Raw genomic sequence first — 17,531 nt, 5'->3', positions numbered from 1 at the left:
GTCTATCTTAACCAAATTTAAGTTATTTTGACTATGAATCAACGCGTTTCCCACTAATTAGTGAGATCAGTTTAGCCTTGATTTCGCTACTCGCTAGGCCAGCGCTTGGAAAGGACATACTGATGGATGAAATTTGAAGTAATTTAATGCGAAAAGAATACACAAAATTAGCTTCATGCTGGCTCCAGAATCATTTCAAGGTCATGAAGATGTTCAACAAATTGTGCAAAGAATTTGTAACAGGAATGTTGGGGGCTTCCCAGGTTTGCCAAGCAGCAGCCTTGGCTGTTACTCCTGCTGCTATGCACGGTTGTTAGACCCGCGCTGGGAGCCGCGAGCGCCCGGCACCGGAAGGGGCGTGAGGGAGAGTGCTGCTGCACTGCCTATCTTGACTGTGCCTGTTGCCTGTCATGCTACCACAACCATACCCCTACATCATAATAACTTATGTATGTGGAATCATATCTTCTATGGCTTCGATCAATTTGTCTTTTTAGTTTATGCCCTAAATCTCCCAATTATGGAATTCCTTGGTCGTACTACTAGAAAAAAAAAATTAAACATCCTCATGTGATATATTGACGAAGTAGGCCGTTCCGTATTACTGTATTTAACATGACTTCTTCAAAAAAACGATCTCGTTTCGAATCGTCCATCACCGAAGGAAAGTGTCGAAGCTGTCACGTATTCTCTGCAGGTAAAGTACGGCTCCAAAGAAGCTAGCAGTGATAAAACAATGTTTCAAAATTATATATTATATATAACATCGTCTAATGCGTACATTCAGAACTTTGTAGACAACGTTTTAATAAAATATTTGAATAAACACGATTCCACTAAGATGGAATGAGAAATGCTGACACGTTCGCGAAAGCTACTGAATATGTAAAATGCCGTTTCTTGCTTGCCCCTCGTTTCATTATGAGGGCGATAACGTAAGAATGTGCTAACGAGGTACGTGAGAATGTCATGAAATATAATAGGCCAAACTTGGCCTAGTCTTGGCCAAACACTACAAACAATGGTGAGTGGAAGCTGAGGGAGGAGTGATGCCGAGAGGCCTCGCGGTCAGTACGGGTGAACGACGGTCGTGCGGACGGGTGGCGTTCTACGTCTACGTCAGTCGGTGGTGGTTGTTGGTCATGGTGCTAGTCCGCTCTGGGCTTCATTACGCGCGTTCGCTCGAGAACAGCGTCATGAAGCATAATTTAAGTAAATAAAAATGAATAGTCGTGATTTCAATTTCGAAAATTTTTACGTTGAAGTACCTTTGTGCTTTCAACTTATCTAGTTGCAAAGACGTCATTTATTGAAAATTTCAATTTGGGATAGAGACATTACTCTGTGAATCACTTATAGTCTCTTCTGGGATGTAAATAACTGGTTTTGCTCATAAATAAATTTTTATTTTACCTTCATTGATTAATAAAATCAAAGATTACACTGCACCAAAGAGTCTGTATCTTATCAATTTCAACATGAACTGTACGCGAACGTTTTCATGTAACTGACATTGCTTTCGTTTATTCTTAATACACGAAACTGACATTCGTTTCGCAACTGTTTAATTTTTTCCTATTTCTGCAATGTAATTTCGATGGTCAAGTTACCCAAAATTCGCAAAATAAATCAAAACTTCTCTTCCTTGTAGATCCGGTGCCAGATGAGAACTTGGTAGAGACTAATCTTGTGCGGGTGTGGCGTTCGAGTTAAGTTTAAAATGCGGGGTGGTGCTTGTTTAATCTATTTATGTGCTATTCTAGCCCCCGCACTAGGAGAAGCGCAATTTTACGCCACTAATATTCACGACCAAAATGGCTACGGCAGTCATAGACTACCTGAACCTCCAGCGCATCCTCAGCCACCCCAGCATGGGAACCATGGCCGAGGCACGCCCTGCTACACCGAGGACAATAAACCTCAGGTCTGGAACGGTGGTATTATTAAATTAGAAGGTAATTATATATGATGCAGTTACCTTATCCTTTTGACTTCAGACTGTCTATAAAATTGCTCTGTTTCTAAAATGAATTATTAATTGATCCACTCTAATCAATTCACTAACGGCGGCGGCATAATATAACATTACTATTTAATTGAAACTTTGAGAAGGGAATCGATATGTAAAGGGATAAAAGCTATGCACGATCAACAGAAAATCAGTTGTATATGCTCTCATGAGTTGACAGATCACTTCTAATGCATAAACTAGCCTCTATTTATCTCAGACCTTCCTTACCTCAAAAATATTGTCCGAGTTGTCGTCTAGTCGTGTCAAGCATAACTTTGAAGTGTACGTACCAACATGAAAGGTACCCTTCTTATCGTTGCATAACGCGCGTGTTGACTGAGTGACCACGAACTGAAAAAAATGCATTAACTGAATGCCATTAGCGTGATCCTCATTTATGTTTATTCTATTTCTGAGAGATTCTTCTATTTCTGTTTATTCTAATTTTTACATAAAACAATCATAGCTCACTCAATTTACTTCAATCGAATTTAAACAGTAAACCGAATTTTGCGAATCTTTTCACATGAAACAAAAGCATTCTTTTACTGTTTATGCGTAAACCAAAGCAAAGTGGCAAGACACGATTCTTTTTTAATCATCAGTCATGCATGAGTGAATTCTTCGCCATATGTTTTTCTTTAGGAATTGAATGTTACCCTATCGGTTTTTTCTGGCCTACGTTCAGCTGATATCCACTAAAACAATATTTCGTACACGTCCCAAGTGTACGAATGGCTGTTTAAGATAGATGACTGGGGCTTAGGCGACTATATTGTGAGTTTTCGACCGTTGCAGAGGTTCTGACTATACGGCATTTCAAACTGAGCTACTACGTCACTTATTCCATGAGCACTGCATGGGTCATGAGACTTGATATTTTTTTCTGGTATTCTAAAACGTAATTTGTTTTCTACTGAGCGTCGAAATGTGTTATTCATGAATGCATACACACCCATGCAGTCCACCTTTCAGATTACACCTAATTCATGTGGTTTGATTTGTGACTTAGATACATGTAGTAATAAATAAAGTTTTACGACAATTGTTATATGTTTTTCTCGGCGAGATAGATTTCGTCATACTGTCTTGATTTGGGGCTCAGGCACGCCCGAAATGTGACTAATATCAACCCTACTACATATATGAATTATTTTTATCTTAGAAAAGCGTCACACAATAATGCTTAAACAACACTGCCTAATTTTTTATTTTCCTATTTTCAATCAAATATGAGACCCATAGGATATAAAATAAATGTCCAGACGATTTCTTAATCAATCAAATAATTATTTTATAAATATATTTCCATTTGTTACGATAAAATCGGACGTTATAAACACGGTCGATAGGTCTACATATCTGTCGTAACACTCTAAATGGAAGACGGTACCGATAATAAATGGATAGGGAAATTTTAGTTTTTTTTTCATGTACCTTTGATACGAAGTACAGAATACGTTCTTAAATCTATATATTTTTTCAATATTTTGAATAGAGTATGCCTTTTTCGCTTATCACTCAAATAAACGAAGCTTGGGTAGAAGATATTAAAGCTTTAAATTTTTTGGTAATTTTAAATAAAAATGGTTGTAATTATTTCAAATAGTTGTAATTTTTTTGAAATCTTCAAGAAACTGATGAAATCACTTGATACTATATTCACTTTTTGCCCAGTATATTCACTTTTTAATGTACTGGGCAAAAGTGCATGACGCATCAAAGTAAGAAGATTAGCTTAAAGTTTACATGTTAAATTTATTACCAACTTGACAAGTTTTAGGTGAGATAAAGGCTGAGTAATAAATAACCGTTGTGCAATGATGAACCCAATTTCCGTCTCAATTAAGTTCAAAACATGTTAGGTTGATCGAAATTTTTGACTGAGATTTCCGGGCGTGACACGCAGAAATTCACCAGGTTAGGTCAAGACAAGGACAAAATCATATACATACCTTTGCAGAGGTAAGGTCTAGCCTAGAACAACTTAATTTGATAAGTGTTCGCGTCATTCGAGGACTTTTTCAATGACCATTGACAGAGGAGAAATCGTCAACTAGAAGAAATCACTTTATGAACCCTAAACTATCAGAGATAGTTTAGAGTAAGCTACTGTAAACTTGTGCTATTGTCAGGAGTTGTTCAGAAATTGAAAATTTTAAATGATGCATAAATGAAAAGTCAATTCCAAAACGTAAAATAGAAATGCCGATGATATTCACTATTAAATTTCTGGGCAATGAATGAAGAGGGGAAAAACAGAAGAGTACGCGTAAACCTCCAAAATTACTTCTTTATTTTGGAATTCAAACAATGTCGGGCTTGTGCATTCATTATGACGCATCACGCTCTTCATTTTGCTTTCCCGCGGTGAGGAGAGAAGCACAGTCGCACACCATAAAGGAAGAGAGCAGAAGCTACGCCAGTTGTTTACTATACAGCAGCTCTGTGGGAAGTAAACATTGGAGGCGGCGCAATTGCATGGTCCACGCCGTGTGACGCAGCAAATTTAAAATTCATCACTTGCGCATTGCTGACCGTATAGTGCAATTTTTAACTTAAACACCGAGAAAAAATTCAATTAATCACTGCTTTATCAGTTAATGTACATGTTCGGAAAATTTGTGACCAAATTGTAATTTTTATTCTTTGTAAAATTCTAGATAGGTTAATTCGTTTGTGAGTATTTGAGTGAGTGAGCGAATATTGCTGAAAAAGTGGACCACAAGAAAAGAGATCTGTGTCATTAAATGAATAAATTCTATAAGATTAATGTACATATCAGCATTTAACGATGCTGCGTAGAAATTTAGTTGAATTAGTCTCTCTCAAGGAGAATAATTTTTGCTTCCCCTTTGCAAAACGGTTACTGTAAAGGAAACCTCAATTAACCTATTCCTAAAAACCAACATATATGCACCATGAATGATGTGAGAGTGATTTTTTTTGTTTCGTAGCTGCATTGGACTTACCGATTCGTGAGATAACAAGTGATGATGGAACTGGTACGAGATTGTTACGAGACTGGATAAATTTACACGAACACAGAAGTAGGTCCCTCTTAGAGAAGGCACGAGTCTAAATGTGCTTAGCACGAGCACATAGAAAGTCTGCACAAATCAAGTGATGGGTGTTCTTGCAACGCTTTGGTTCATTAATAACCTTCAGCTTCTCTGGTCTATTTTTTAAATTCCAAGAATGATATTTAGTTGCAATTGTTATCTCAGCATTGGCTTTATTATTTTGATTTTGAAACTTCTTCTGTATGAGCTTGTATGTTATTTGCGGAAAGATGATTAAAGTATACTTTATAACTGATTCTTGTCATAGAAAATTTACATCTGTACAATTTATCATTCATTTAATGTTAAAAATGCCAACAGAAATGTGTGACGGCATTCGTAAACGCTGCGTACAACGGCCGCATCGACGTAAGCAACGAGTGCGGGATTGTGCGGCCACAAGAGTACTGCCTCCAGACCGGCGGATATGGCGCTGCCAAGGTTTGTAGGTGTAACTTCCATGAATGCACTAGTTGTGGTATTATTGCAGATTAACTACATCCAAAAAAAGGGTGTTTTTTTTTAATTATATGTTTTTTGGGGTGTAGATTACGAATCTGAAATCCATTTTTGGCGGTCGGCATCGGAAAACCGATTTTTTTCGCGACTTACTAACATGGGGGTTACGTAACTTACGTTACCCACTCACCTTTATTTACTAACATGGGGGTTACGTAACTTACGTTACCCACTCACCTTTATATAAAGGGTCGGATTGTTCATNAACTCACTAGCTGTTGGTGTTACTGCCATGAACTCACTAGCTGTTGGTGTTACTGCCATGAACTCACTAGCTGTTGGTGTTACTGCCATGAACTCACTAGCTGTTGGTGTTACTGCCATGAACTCACTAGCTGTTGGTGTTACTGCCATGAACTCACTAGCTGTTGGTGTTACTGCCATGAACGCACTAGCTGTTGGTGTTATTGCCATGAATTCTTTCTCAGCAACAGTGCAACACTACACACAGAAATTCATTCTTTCAGCAACTGAACTTGGATAATAAATTTGGAGTAGTCATGGACCCAATTTTATAAATTTTTATTTATTCATTTATAAATAAAAATGACTAATTTATACACCAATGGAAAACTAAATATTCAAATTTTTTAATCTAATGAAACGGGAAATTGGGCGGCGGAGTCACTTTCTTCGCGGAGTCACTTTCTTCGCGGAGTCACTTTCTGAGCGTTGGATAGGACGTCTTGGAATGAAGATCTGGCTCTACACTTCTGACCACCGAGATAACTTAATCTAACCCCATGTGATTATGACGTAACCCATCTTACCCCCAAATTATGGGGTTACGTCAAAGAAGCTGTTTACGTCCCGCCTCTACCAGCAACTCTGGTTGATCGGAAGAAGCGTATTACTGCTACGATGAACTCAGTAACAGAAGATATGCCTTCTCGTGTGTGGGACGAGTTAGGCTACCGTTTAGAAATTTGCCGTGCAGCACGAAGGGGTTCAGTATACTGTTCAGATACGGTTCAGTTTGCATATTGAGCATTTGTAAATATCTATAAAAAAATTTCAATTTTTTTCTTCTCCATTGGTGTATAAAGTATTCATTTCGAATTTATACTTAAAAAAATTCAAATTTATTGGGGAATAATTTTACTATGCTAGAATATTGATGCATTGCTTAAAGACGAAGTTTCTTCCTAATTAATGTTCGAAATGGTTCGCAATAAGCGCACACGTGTCAGAATGTGATTTTGACATAAAGTGCGGTAATATTGATATTTATTAAACTCTTTAATGCTAATTGCTGCTGTACATATAAAGTTGATTAGTTGACAATTCAGGGCTGGAAAAGTCCTATTTTTGTTAATATTTGTTAACTCTGCATTTGTTGCTCATATGTGAACTTCAGAAGTAAGTTGAGTTTTAATTAATATAATTTGACATGAGTAAAATTTACACTCCCAAGAACATGCAACATTTGTCAATTTCATTGGTTGGTCTAGTCCATATTCTAATGTTATGCGAGACTTTAATTTAATTTTTAAAAATTCACATTTCGCCGAATTATCAATTAGACACGGAATTTCTTAGTTTGATCCATCCAAGAGAAATTATTTCTGTATGAACATGCAGGTTCAGTCAACGTATTATTTGCAGGATTGTCGGATTTGTGATGCCACAGTACCAGGCTTGTATCACCCAGCTCACCACCTCACCGACGTCGACTTGGACGACAACAAGACGTGGTGGCAGAGCGAGACTATGTTGGAGGGCATCCAGTACCCTAATGAAGTCAATCTTACTCTACATCTCAGTGAGAAAATTATTTTATACTTGTACATTTCCTAACTACGCTGAGTAGACGTAGACTCTAGTACCAGAAATTTTCTAAACGTTCAGTACGTTTTTGGAACATTATTTCAGAATTTTTATTCTCATATTTTTGTAAATTTCTCGGTCAGAAACTCCGAATTGTTTAACGCTCAAATAACCTTGAACTAAGAGTTGACTCAGAATGTTTGTGAACAATGAAGCAGTGGAGTACTTGAGAGAGGGGAAACATTATTGCTTGAATAATATTAATTATTATGAAGAATTGCCATTCGAGAATCTAATGAAACTTACCACAAGCTCGTTGGGCTCGTTAGTCCCAAGCTCGTTAAGCTGACGCGATGAGTTACACAGCATTACGATCAAGTTACTTTATATGCCTTTTCTTGTCCATATTGTCCCTACCTCGATTAAGACTCATAAATTGATCATTTAATATCTATGCATAGAACGCGTAAGTTTCCTCTAAATCAACATTATTTTCTTAGTTGAATATCGTTATGTAAATACATAATTCAGTCAACATTAGGGCGTTTTAATTTATTCTACATGATAGATTTTATTAAGCAAAGTCACACCTAGGATCTTATTTTAAATAAGTTTATTTACAACATATATGCTAGAAATTTGGAATAAACATATAAACAAATGCCACAAATTTTCTAGACCTTGAACTGAATTTTATTTTTAACAGACAAGGCATTCGACATCACATACGTTCGTCTGTACTTCCGTTCACCTCGGCCGGAATCGTTTGCAATTTACAAGCGTACCTCACCAAACCACGACTGGACTCCTTATCATTTCTACAGGTGCATATATAGTCAATGCTTTCAATGAAGTTATTCCACAACTGCAACAGGATTTTCGTGGCAAATATTTCGTGTACTTATTACTATTTACTTGAGGTGTTCACTGTTTAATTAATACAGCTCTGTCTTCTAGCAATGGGATCTGCTTATAATTGTGTGATAGCAGTTATTTAATATTACCTTATCTGTTACGTCCTCTGTTTTATCGTTATATTCTCGCAATTTTGTGAGAATATAACGATAGAAAGTAACCGGGGCTTTGCAAATTCATGGGGAAGTAAAAACTAATTTAATTAATACTTACCTGAAAATAAGCATTATTGAAGCTTCTTCTTGGCAGTGCTACTTGCCAGGACACATATGGAATACCGGAATCTTTATACCTCGGCAAGGACGAGACGCGCGCTCTGTGCACCTCTGACTTCTCCGACATTTCGCCCCTGACGGGCGGCAACGTACCCTTCTCTACCTTGGAAAATAGGCCGTCGGCCTATGCCTTCGACACAAGTCCCCAGCTGCAGGTGCGTTCGTATGTGAAACTTTGTTAGTAAGTATTTTGAAACGTTTTTAAAAATGCGTAAATAATATTATTTATGCCAGAAAATTTACCGGTCGTACCCATTCCTTGAAATAGTTGTAACTACATAAAAACGAATTCATGGACATTATTTCATATGACGCCAGAAAAATTAAATATTTTTCACATACAAAATGTGTTTATCCACACATGTTGGTGCATCACAGACCAATAATCCTCCTACTATATCCTGTAGGAATGGGTGACGGCGACCGACATCCGAATTGTGTTGGACCGACCCAACACTTTTGGTGATGAAGTTTTTGGGGACCCGAAGGTGCTGCGGTCATATTTCTATGCTATCTACAACTTAGCCGTGGGGGGCAGGTGAGAGATATTCATATTCAAAATACTTGTTGTACGGCTTAATTCAATAATATTCAATAATATTTGTTTACATTCAAGATTCACAATACTGCTGCCGTGTTCATATTTTTCGGTACCTTACATGTGCACAGACACAATTCAAATTAATTTTCATTGTGTCTGGGTCCATCAATGAAATCCAGAAATGCATGCACGTTAAACGGTATTTTTTACGAAGGTACTATATATGAAAGTATATAAACATGTGAATCAGATCAATTTTCAAATGTAAGGTTTCTATGTCAAATTCAACGTCTTATCTCAATTAAATTATAGCGAATCAGTTTCTCATACATGAACGTCATGGATAACTACCCTAAACGTTCGTGAGTGTATCCTTACTATCGTGATCTTATTTAATTATAACGAAATATACGAAATATTGGCGCACACAGATGCAAGTGCAACGGTCACGCATCCGAATGCGTCGAGACGTCGGACTCGCAGGGCATTCGTTCGCTGGCGTGCGTGTGCGAGCACAGAACAACAGGCCCGGACTGCAACGAATGCTTGCCTTTCTATAACGACAAGCCTTGGCAGAGAGCAACTGCTACTGATGCCCATGAGTGTCAACGTGAGTAACGTGGATCTCTGTTAATTATGGAAAATTCTATTTATCATGAATATTTTGTGTATCTGCGGTAAACTAGATTTACCTGGGCGTTCTCTACTTGTAGGAACTGTCTGCAGTTAGTACCTCCTCCTATGGGTGAAGAACAAATCCCATATTTGATCCGTCAGGTGCAGATGGTACGCGTATCTGTTATAGTGTTATCCTCTTGGTATCTATCTCATACCTTTACTCATCATGCATGTAAAACCAATACGTGATTTAGGGAAAGAAAAGCAAAGAAAACGAGCGAGCTGTGGACACTAATCCGTATTGCCTTCGTTCATACAAAATTTTTCCATTTATACAAGTTTAATTGAAGACCAGTGAATGTTTTTAGCGCATTTTCTCATTAAAGGAAAAAAGGCGCTATATTGTGCTCTTCATGTCCGTCCGTCCATCTGTCTGTCTGTCTGTCTGTCTGTCTGTGATTTCACGTTTTCGTCGATTTTGAGAAAATGCGCTCTCTGTCACTCAGTGCAGTGAGTACTGAGTTATATTTTTTATTGATAATTTTATTATTTGTCTTCTCAATGAGTCGAAAGAAATTTCTCGCTGGCATAGTCTGATCGAAAAGCCGGTTATCGAAAGAAAAATATTTATAACATAATTTTCTTGTCTTCCATCAAACTTGCATAAAGGAGAGACTTCTGTCGAACTATACCAAATTTCCCTTTGTACACTAAAATTCATCAACTTTACGTGACGTAACTGGTACTAGGAATTTCGTTTCCAATTATCTTCTGGTAATGCTGTAAATCATGAAAATTGCTCATTGGCATTACTCATTTAACGGTATCTCTGAGTCGTGCACGCGACCTGTAATGGGAAAGGAGCTACGGGGAATGCGGTTCATTCCTTGGTATCCATGTTTCGAGTCAACTAATTTTTTCTCCAGTCAGTCACCTGTGAGGTACGGTGCGGGTAGGAGTACAGCATTTGTGCATCGCGACTCTACATTCTCGTGTGGGCAAAATGGGTGTTTCCATGCCTAGAGTAATAAGCTTGGACACTGGATAAAACAAACTCGTTGTCGTATTTACACTTGCACAGCAGTGACTCAAGTTGTGAATCTTTGGCTAACAAATACACTCACTCAGTTTGTTTGGTTTAGGAACTCCTACTTTCCGAGCGAAATGAAAAGCATTGTTAGGTGTACAGCAGTCAACCTGAAGATGCGTGCCCACGCATTCCAGTATTATCGTCGTATACATTAGTGAGGAAAGATTTTTGTCACTTAGAAAATATCCGAAGTTAGGGAACGTAGAAAATACAGGTTTGGTGTGTGGTAAGATTAGCTCAGTGCACTCCAATTACAGGATTTGTTTTATTTTCCAATGCTGTTACGTAAACTTTTACGAATAGCATCTGATCGTATAAGTCTGTTGAATAAAGTAGAAGCAGATAACTTTAGCAAGGAATTGTTTGAAATGGAACGGTTCTAAACCAAATTTCTTGTGACAACTTACAAGAAAAACGGATTAGAACTCATTTTACCTGTTATAATAGTTGTTCACAGTATATACAGATAGTGAAACTGGTGAGATGAATCATGAGTGATGTTATGAAGGGACGATTCGCACTTTTATTCGGGCTTTATGCACTTTAATGTCCTCATGTGCCGAGAGATATGCCTCCATATTGATGTTTAAATTCAGCCTTTTAAGTTCAAGTAGCTACTGTCTCTTTGACTGAATGACTCACTGACTGCGTGTTCGCCTATCCATATGTGAAATGTACAGAAACTGACACGAGATTACCTGTGATGTAATCTTGATCTCATAATTTTTTAATTTTCTTTCTAGTGTAGTATTTTCTACCAGTATTCTCTGTATAGAAGCCGATTTAATCATCCTGCTCATGCCCGCTAATTTCTTTATATTTCGCGCAAATATTCATCATTATTCTGTATATAACTGTATACGAAAATATATTTTCATTACAATGAAAGACCCAAATCTCAAGTTCGATTTTTTCCTCGTGGAGAAATTTTGCCTCGTCTTATCATAAAGTCTTCATATTTTTCTAGTTTGTGCTCACGGTTGTTTTTGTGAGATTGTGTAGATTTGAACCCGGATTTTCTGGACTCATTTTCTCCTTAGACCTTATTGCGTCTTCAGTTTCGAGCAGTTGCTTTCATCTCTCTGATTAAAAAGATCGAAGTTATTCGCGTATCTAAAGATCGCGATGCACGAGAAGAGCGAGGTCGCTGGGCCGTGTCGCAGGTGATGGTCTGCCATCGGTCACTGCTCGGAATTACTGCATTTGCGGCCGCCCCTGGCCACAAACGATGCCTTCTTTATAATTTTGGTTCGCTACGGATGACAGTTTTCATGTTCCTATCTAAACATGCCTGGGCAATCGCAACTGAACAGTGTAGCCAGTAGCCATTATTCACAGCACTATGGACTAAGGTCGACGGTTAAGTCGGATCATTACTGATAGATTAAGGACGGCATATCTGCGTTGATCATTAGTTAGCTAGATAGAATTTAGGTGTGCACTTTCGAGCGTTAACATTAAGTCGACAGGGTATAGTTCATTCATCGAGATCATTTTTCACAGGAAAAATGTTCTAGTTTCACTCAATTTATTATCTTGCTCAAATTGGCTTTGAATCCGGTTTTTAAATTCTGTCGAGTCTCTATCTTCTGAAATATAATGTGTTAGTCAGCTTGGGATCACTATGTTGGTGATTGGTGTTCGGCAATCGCTGCGAGTAATCGTGGCAATTGCAGTGATTTGCTTCCTATTTACCGCAACTCCGTTTGTCGAAGCTCAATCGCGCAGCGTGAAGACGTCAGACCTGCAAAGAACCCTTGGTTCAGAGGGTGAGTTTATCTAAGTCATTCTAGATCGTGTAGGCAAATAAACAGTGTACATTATTCACTGAACTCAATGCTCCGATCTTCATCGAAGCAAATAGAATACCATGAATTATATATTTTAATGTATTGTAATCTGGCATTATATAATGCCAGATCATCTACCCCCACAACTTTTTTCGTTCGTCGATGTAATTAGAAAAATTTCACTTTGAGACCCAAACTCACCTGGATATGTACTCGAGTTTTAAGCTCATTTCAAAGTGAGGTCGCTTTAAATGTGTGGATTTCGTAGTAAAACATTTGTTTCTGTGTGCATATGAACCTAATCGATTTTACATTCGTTAACTCAAACTCTAGCGCTTGTGTATGTATATAATTCTCAAGCACCTTTAGATATGTGATGTTAGAAGTCGATCAACTTTTGTGTTTATTTCAAACTATATCATCTGTGATTGTGTGAATTTCGATTACAGAAAGTGTAAATGTGTTCATATCAAATTCGAGCAACCGTGCACATGATGTTTAAAGGTGCATCGAGTGGCAGGTGTAGGACTCAGACTATAGTTGTTGCCCATACAAGGCTTGTCGCTCACAGCTGCCATTGTTACTGTTTACGCTCCTCATTTTGCAGCTACCACGTCAATTGCAGATGATTAATCACCTATTAACTTGTTCCGATCGTAGTTTAGTATATATTGAAGGAATCTAGTTACCACGTGTCTTTAAATTTGTTAATCGAATGAAATAAAATCATTCAAATGTAGTATTATGAACTGACGAACGTCCCATATGCTGGTTTCGGATACTTGTAAGCGAAAAAACTATCTATAGGAAAATAAAGTTTAAGAAGGTATGGCAATGCTAGATATCTTCGAGCCACCTCAAGTCCCCTTCTGTTATCGCATTCCACAGTCACATTCCGTCATTTTCCATATGTAAAAATGCTGCAATTTTATTTATGTAAGAGAAGCACGGAAGTTAACAAAAATTGAGCCGGAGTAAAAGTAAGCATAACTTTCACGTTACAGTTAAGTTATGTTCTAGTATCTTTATTAAAACTATCGGTGACCTGCTGCCCCATGCCTCACAAGTTATGACGCGCGACGTTGGGTAGCAGCACGTAAATGCTGTTGACAAGCTGACTGACAAACACTACAGCGAGGCACAAGTTAGCAGCGTGCCGCGTTATATGGCACAGCGCCAGGCAGGCATCACGGCTGTTATGTGTCAGATATGACCGCCCGCCTGCTAATGGCTTGACGTTCTACGTCTGCTCGCACGATTATATGTCTAGACACACTCAGACTACACGCGCCAGTGTTTCAGGTTGGAAATTTTATACTGATTGGAAATATTATATACTTGGATATACTAAATTCAAGCTTATGAGGCCTCGTAATGACTTGCTGCAGTGGTAGGTAGCCTAATAGCTGGAACGAATTGCCAAGTCTATGGTACCGTATGTGTGTTATCCTACGCAAGTTCCGCGATGCGCGTTGCGGCATCTAGTCCTCTTGGGGCGTGTTGCGGCAATCAAGTCCTCGTGCTGCGCGTTACGGGATCGATTCCTCTTGGTGCGTGTTGCGGGATCGAGTCCTCGTGGTGCGTGTTGCGGGATCGAGTCCTCGTGGTACGTGTTGCGGGATCGAGTCCTCTTGGTGCGTGTTGCAGGATCGAGTCCTCGTGTTGCGTGTTGCGGCAATCAAGTCCTCGTGCTGCGTGTGACGGGACCGTGTCCTGGTGGTGCATGTTGGCATAATCAAACCCACGTACTGCACATCACTGCTGCCGCAGTTAACCAAGCACTCGAGGCCCGCGCTGGCACCAGACGGTGGGCGTCGCCTTCTCCTACGCGCCTGTTTGCCGTTGTGCATTGTTGCTTTTCTGAGATTTTTCCCGTTACTCCCGCCGTGCATGACAGGAGTTGAAGCGTGTACTGCATAATTCATAACTTAGAAGTGAGGTGTTTTCTCCTAAAGGAAATTAATTCTGGTTATCATAGCAAAATTTCTTATGAGTGTTGGGTAAGCGCCAAATACTGTTTGATAAGTTTAAATATTTCTCCAATATCAAGCAGTGTTTAATACTCCCAGAGTCCGACTATTCTCGCTAGCTAACATTTTGATTGTTATTTACGATAAATAACTTTGAATGACAGCACACATGGCCCTTTTTGTTTCACATTTTCCGCGATGACTTAAGAGCGCTCTTTATATTGTTTAATTTCTATATATGACAAGTAATTCGTTGCAGCGTGTGACTGTAACGGCTACTCGGAGCGCTGTTACTTCGACAAGGATCTGTACGAGAAGACCGGCCACGGCGGCCACTGCCTCGACTGCGCCGGCTATCGGGCGGGCCCGAACTGCCAGCGATGTCGGGACGACTACTACGAACTGCAGAGCGGCGAGTGCATCGCTTGCAACTGTGATGAGCAGGGTGAGTGTGATGAACAGGGTGAGTGTGATGAACAGGGTGAGTGTGATGAGCAGGGTGAGTGTGATGAACAGGGTGAGTGTGATGAGCAGGGTGAGTGTGATGAACAGGGTGAGTGTGATGAGCAGGGTGAGTGTGATGAGCAGGGTGAGTGTGATGAGCAGGGTGAGTGTGATGAGCAGGGTGACTGCGATGAGAGCGAGTATAATGAATGACACGAATATGACGAAAGTGGATATAATGGGCGTGGTGAGTACCTATAATGTATAATGAGTAGAGTTGGTATAATGGCCGGTTTGAATGTGATGAGAAAATACTACGATGAGTGGGGTGAGTGTGATGTGCAGGGTCGTCGATTTTAGGTAAATACGTTATTAATTTTGAATTTGGACTTCAACATTTTAACACGCAAAATAGCCAAAACCCACATTATTTTAGCTCAAAAATTTTGGGTGAAGAGAGTGAGTATGATGAGTGGGTGAATGTTATGAGAAAGCAAGTATAATAATTGGCGTGAGTGTGATGAGCAGAATAAGTGCATGAGCTGGGTGAGTGATGAGAAGAGCGAGTAAAATGAGTGGGGTGAGTGTGATGAAATTTGTGAGTATAATGAGTGGGAATGATTGTGATGAACCTTGTTGGTGATTACTACTTTGCCTCAAATACGTCAAATAAAATTTATCATAAAATTAGATTTATTCTCCAAAAAATTCTGGTATTGTCTTCAAACTGTTCCATGTAAGGAATCCCTTTAAAGTATCGCTTTCTTCGAGGATTTTTATTTGTAATTTTCAGGCTCGGTGATCCTGCAGTGCGGCTCAGAAGGTCAGTGCTCGTGTAAACCCGGAGTAGCTGGCGACAAGTGCGAGCGCTGTCAGGAGAACTACTTTGACTTCGGATCTCAAGTTAGTACCTTTGCCAGTATAATGCTGGTATAAACCTAGTATAGTGCTTGTATAATGGTAGTGCAGTGCTACTATAATGCCAGTATGATGCTAGTATAATGGTAGTGCAGTGCTACTATAATGCCAGTATGATGCTAGTATAATGCTAGTATAATGCCTATATAATGCTAGTATAATGGTAGTGCAGTGCTAGTATAATGCCAGTATAATGCCAGTTTAATGGTACCTAGTATAATGCTAGTATAATGCTAGTATAATGCCAGTATAATGCTAGTATAATGCTAGTGTAATGCCAGTATAATGCTAGTACCTATAATGCTAGTATAATGGTAGTGCATTGCTACTATTATGCCAGCATGATGCCAATATAATGCTAGTATAATGCTAATATAATGGTAGTGCAGTGCTACTTTAAGGACAGTATGATGCTAGTATAATGGTAGTATAATGCCAGTATAATGCTAGTATAATGCTAGTATAATGCGAGTATAATGCCAGTATAATGCTAGTGTAATGCCAGTATAATGCTAGTATAATGGTAGTATAATGCTAGTATAATGTTAGTATAATGCTAGTATAATATTAGTATAATGCCAGTATAATGCTAGTATAATGCTAGTACACGAATGTCCACGTTGTACGCACGTACAAATTAAATTCGTTCAACTTTTGTCTTAGACTTGGCACTTCAGAAGTTTGACTAAGCGTGTATATATGTTTGCAAATCTTTAATTACAGTGAAAGTTCGATACAGATTGATAGAAAATAAAAAATATGCGCCGAGATCAATATGTTATGTTATGACTTATGCCGATGGTTTCAGGGCTGCAAAGCGTGCGGCTGCAACAAGGCGGGCAGCTATGCCAACGAGCCGAACTGCGACTCGCGCTCCGGCATCTGCTCGTGTAAGCGCAACGTGGAGGGCCAGCAGTGCGATAAGTGCAAGCCTGGCTACTTCAACCTCGATGAGGAAAATGAGTTCGGCTGCACACCTTGCTTCTGTTATGGACATTCTTCCATATGTCAATCCGCTGGCCGATATTCTAAAGGTAAATTTATATTTAACGCTACCTAATTAATTTAATTCTCAGAGTAAACTTTTAATTCGCTTTAATTTTTTTCATTCACTTTTAATTTGTTGACGTAGGCGATCTTCACATCTCTTTCAATTAAAAATTTAACTTAGAAATTGTTACGGTTTATGAAAAAGTGCATTCAGTCAAGGTTAAATTTGTACCTAATTAGCATGCATTCAAAAGCTTATCACGTTTTTTCTATCATGGTGAAGGAATTCCAATGTATTCATACCTCCAATTCATTTTTTGATGTACTCTCTGACAATAATGAATCTAATGATGCTCTTTAATTTATTAGGAGCCTTTTATAAAGACCGTCATTATTATAGATCGCCAGACATCGCGCCATGAAGAATTCAAAATTTATTGTGAGAATTTGTGAGGAAAGCTTTCTGGAAAAGTCAGCTTTGAACTTACTATGTGTCTTTTCAAAGTCTGTCCATTGATATTGAAAAAATGAAACATTTTTATTTCCTTCCTGGTGGTGCAATTAGTTTTCTTTACCGTGTTTTCGCCTTGAGGGAGGGCCGCGATGAGTTTGGATAAAATG

General features: G+C 38.8%; 1 protein-coding gene across 2 annotated transcripts in view; it reads left to right on the top strand.

Annotated features, from left to right (window-relative positions):
• Positions 1-1,655: 1,655 nt before the first annotated feature.
• Positions 1,656-17,531, top strand: part of LOC108672258 (laminin subunit gamma-1) — a 32,198-nt gene continuing 16,322 nt past the window's right edge. The window contains exons 1-10 of one of the 2 annotated variants that reach the window (XM_018159900.2): positions 1,656-1,924; positions 5,395-5,514; positions 7,198-7,354; positions 8,066-8,183; positions 8,524-8,704; positions 8,957-9,087; positions 9,522-9,700; positions 14,818-15,003; positions 15,796-15,905; positions 16,729-16,954. In XM_018159900.2, the coding sequence (XP_018015389.1) occupies positions 1,721-1,924; positions 5,395-5,514; positions 7,198-7,354; positions 8,066-8,183; positions 8,524-8,704; positions 8,957-9,087; positions 9,522-9,700; positions 14,818-15,003; positions 15,796-15,905; positions 16,729-16,954 (1,612 nt within the window). In that variant the 5' untranslated portion in view covers positions 1,656-1,720. Of the gene's footprint in view, positions 1,925-5,394; positions 5,515-7,197; positions 7,355-8,065; positions 8,184-8,523; positions 8,705-8,956; positions 9,088-9,521; positions 9,701-12,298; positions 12,568-14,817; positions 15,004-15,795; positions 15,906-16,728; positions 16,955-17,531 lie in introns of those variants that run through there. The other variant, XM_018159901.1, reaches the window with a different exon arrangement.

Source organism: Hyalella azteca, unplaced genomic scaffold (genome assembly GCF_000764305.2).
Source record: "Hyalella azteca isolate HAZT.00-mixed unplaced genomic scaffold, Hazt_2.0.2 contig1749, whole genome shotgun sequence".
In the NCBI taxonomy this organism is placed as follows: domain Eukaryota; kingdom Metazoa; phylum Arthropoda; class Malacostraca; order Amphipoda; family Hyalellidae; genus Hyalella; species Hyalella azteca.
The sequence above is the reverse complement of the archived record's forward strand: the minus strand, read 5'-3'. Positions and strand labels throughout refer to the sequence as shown.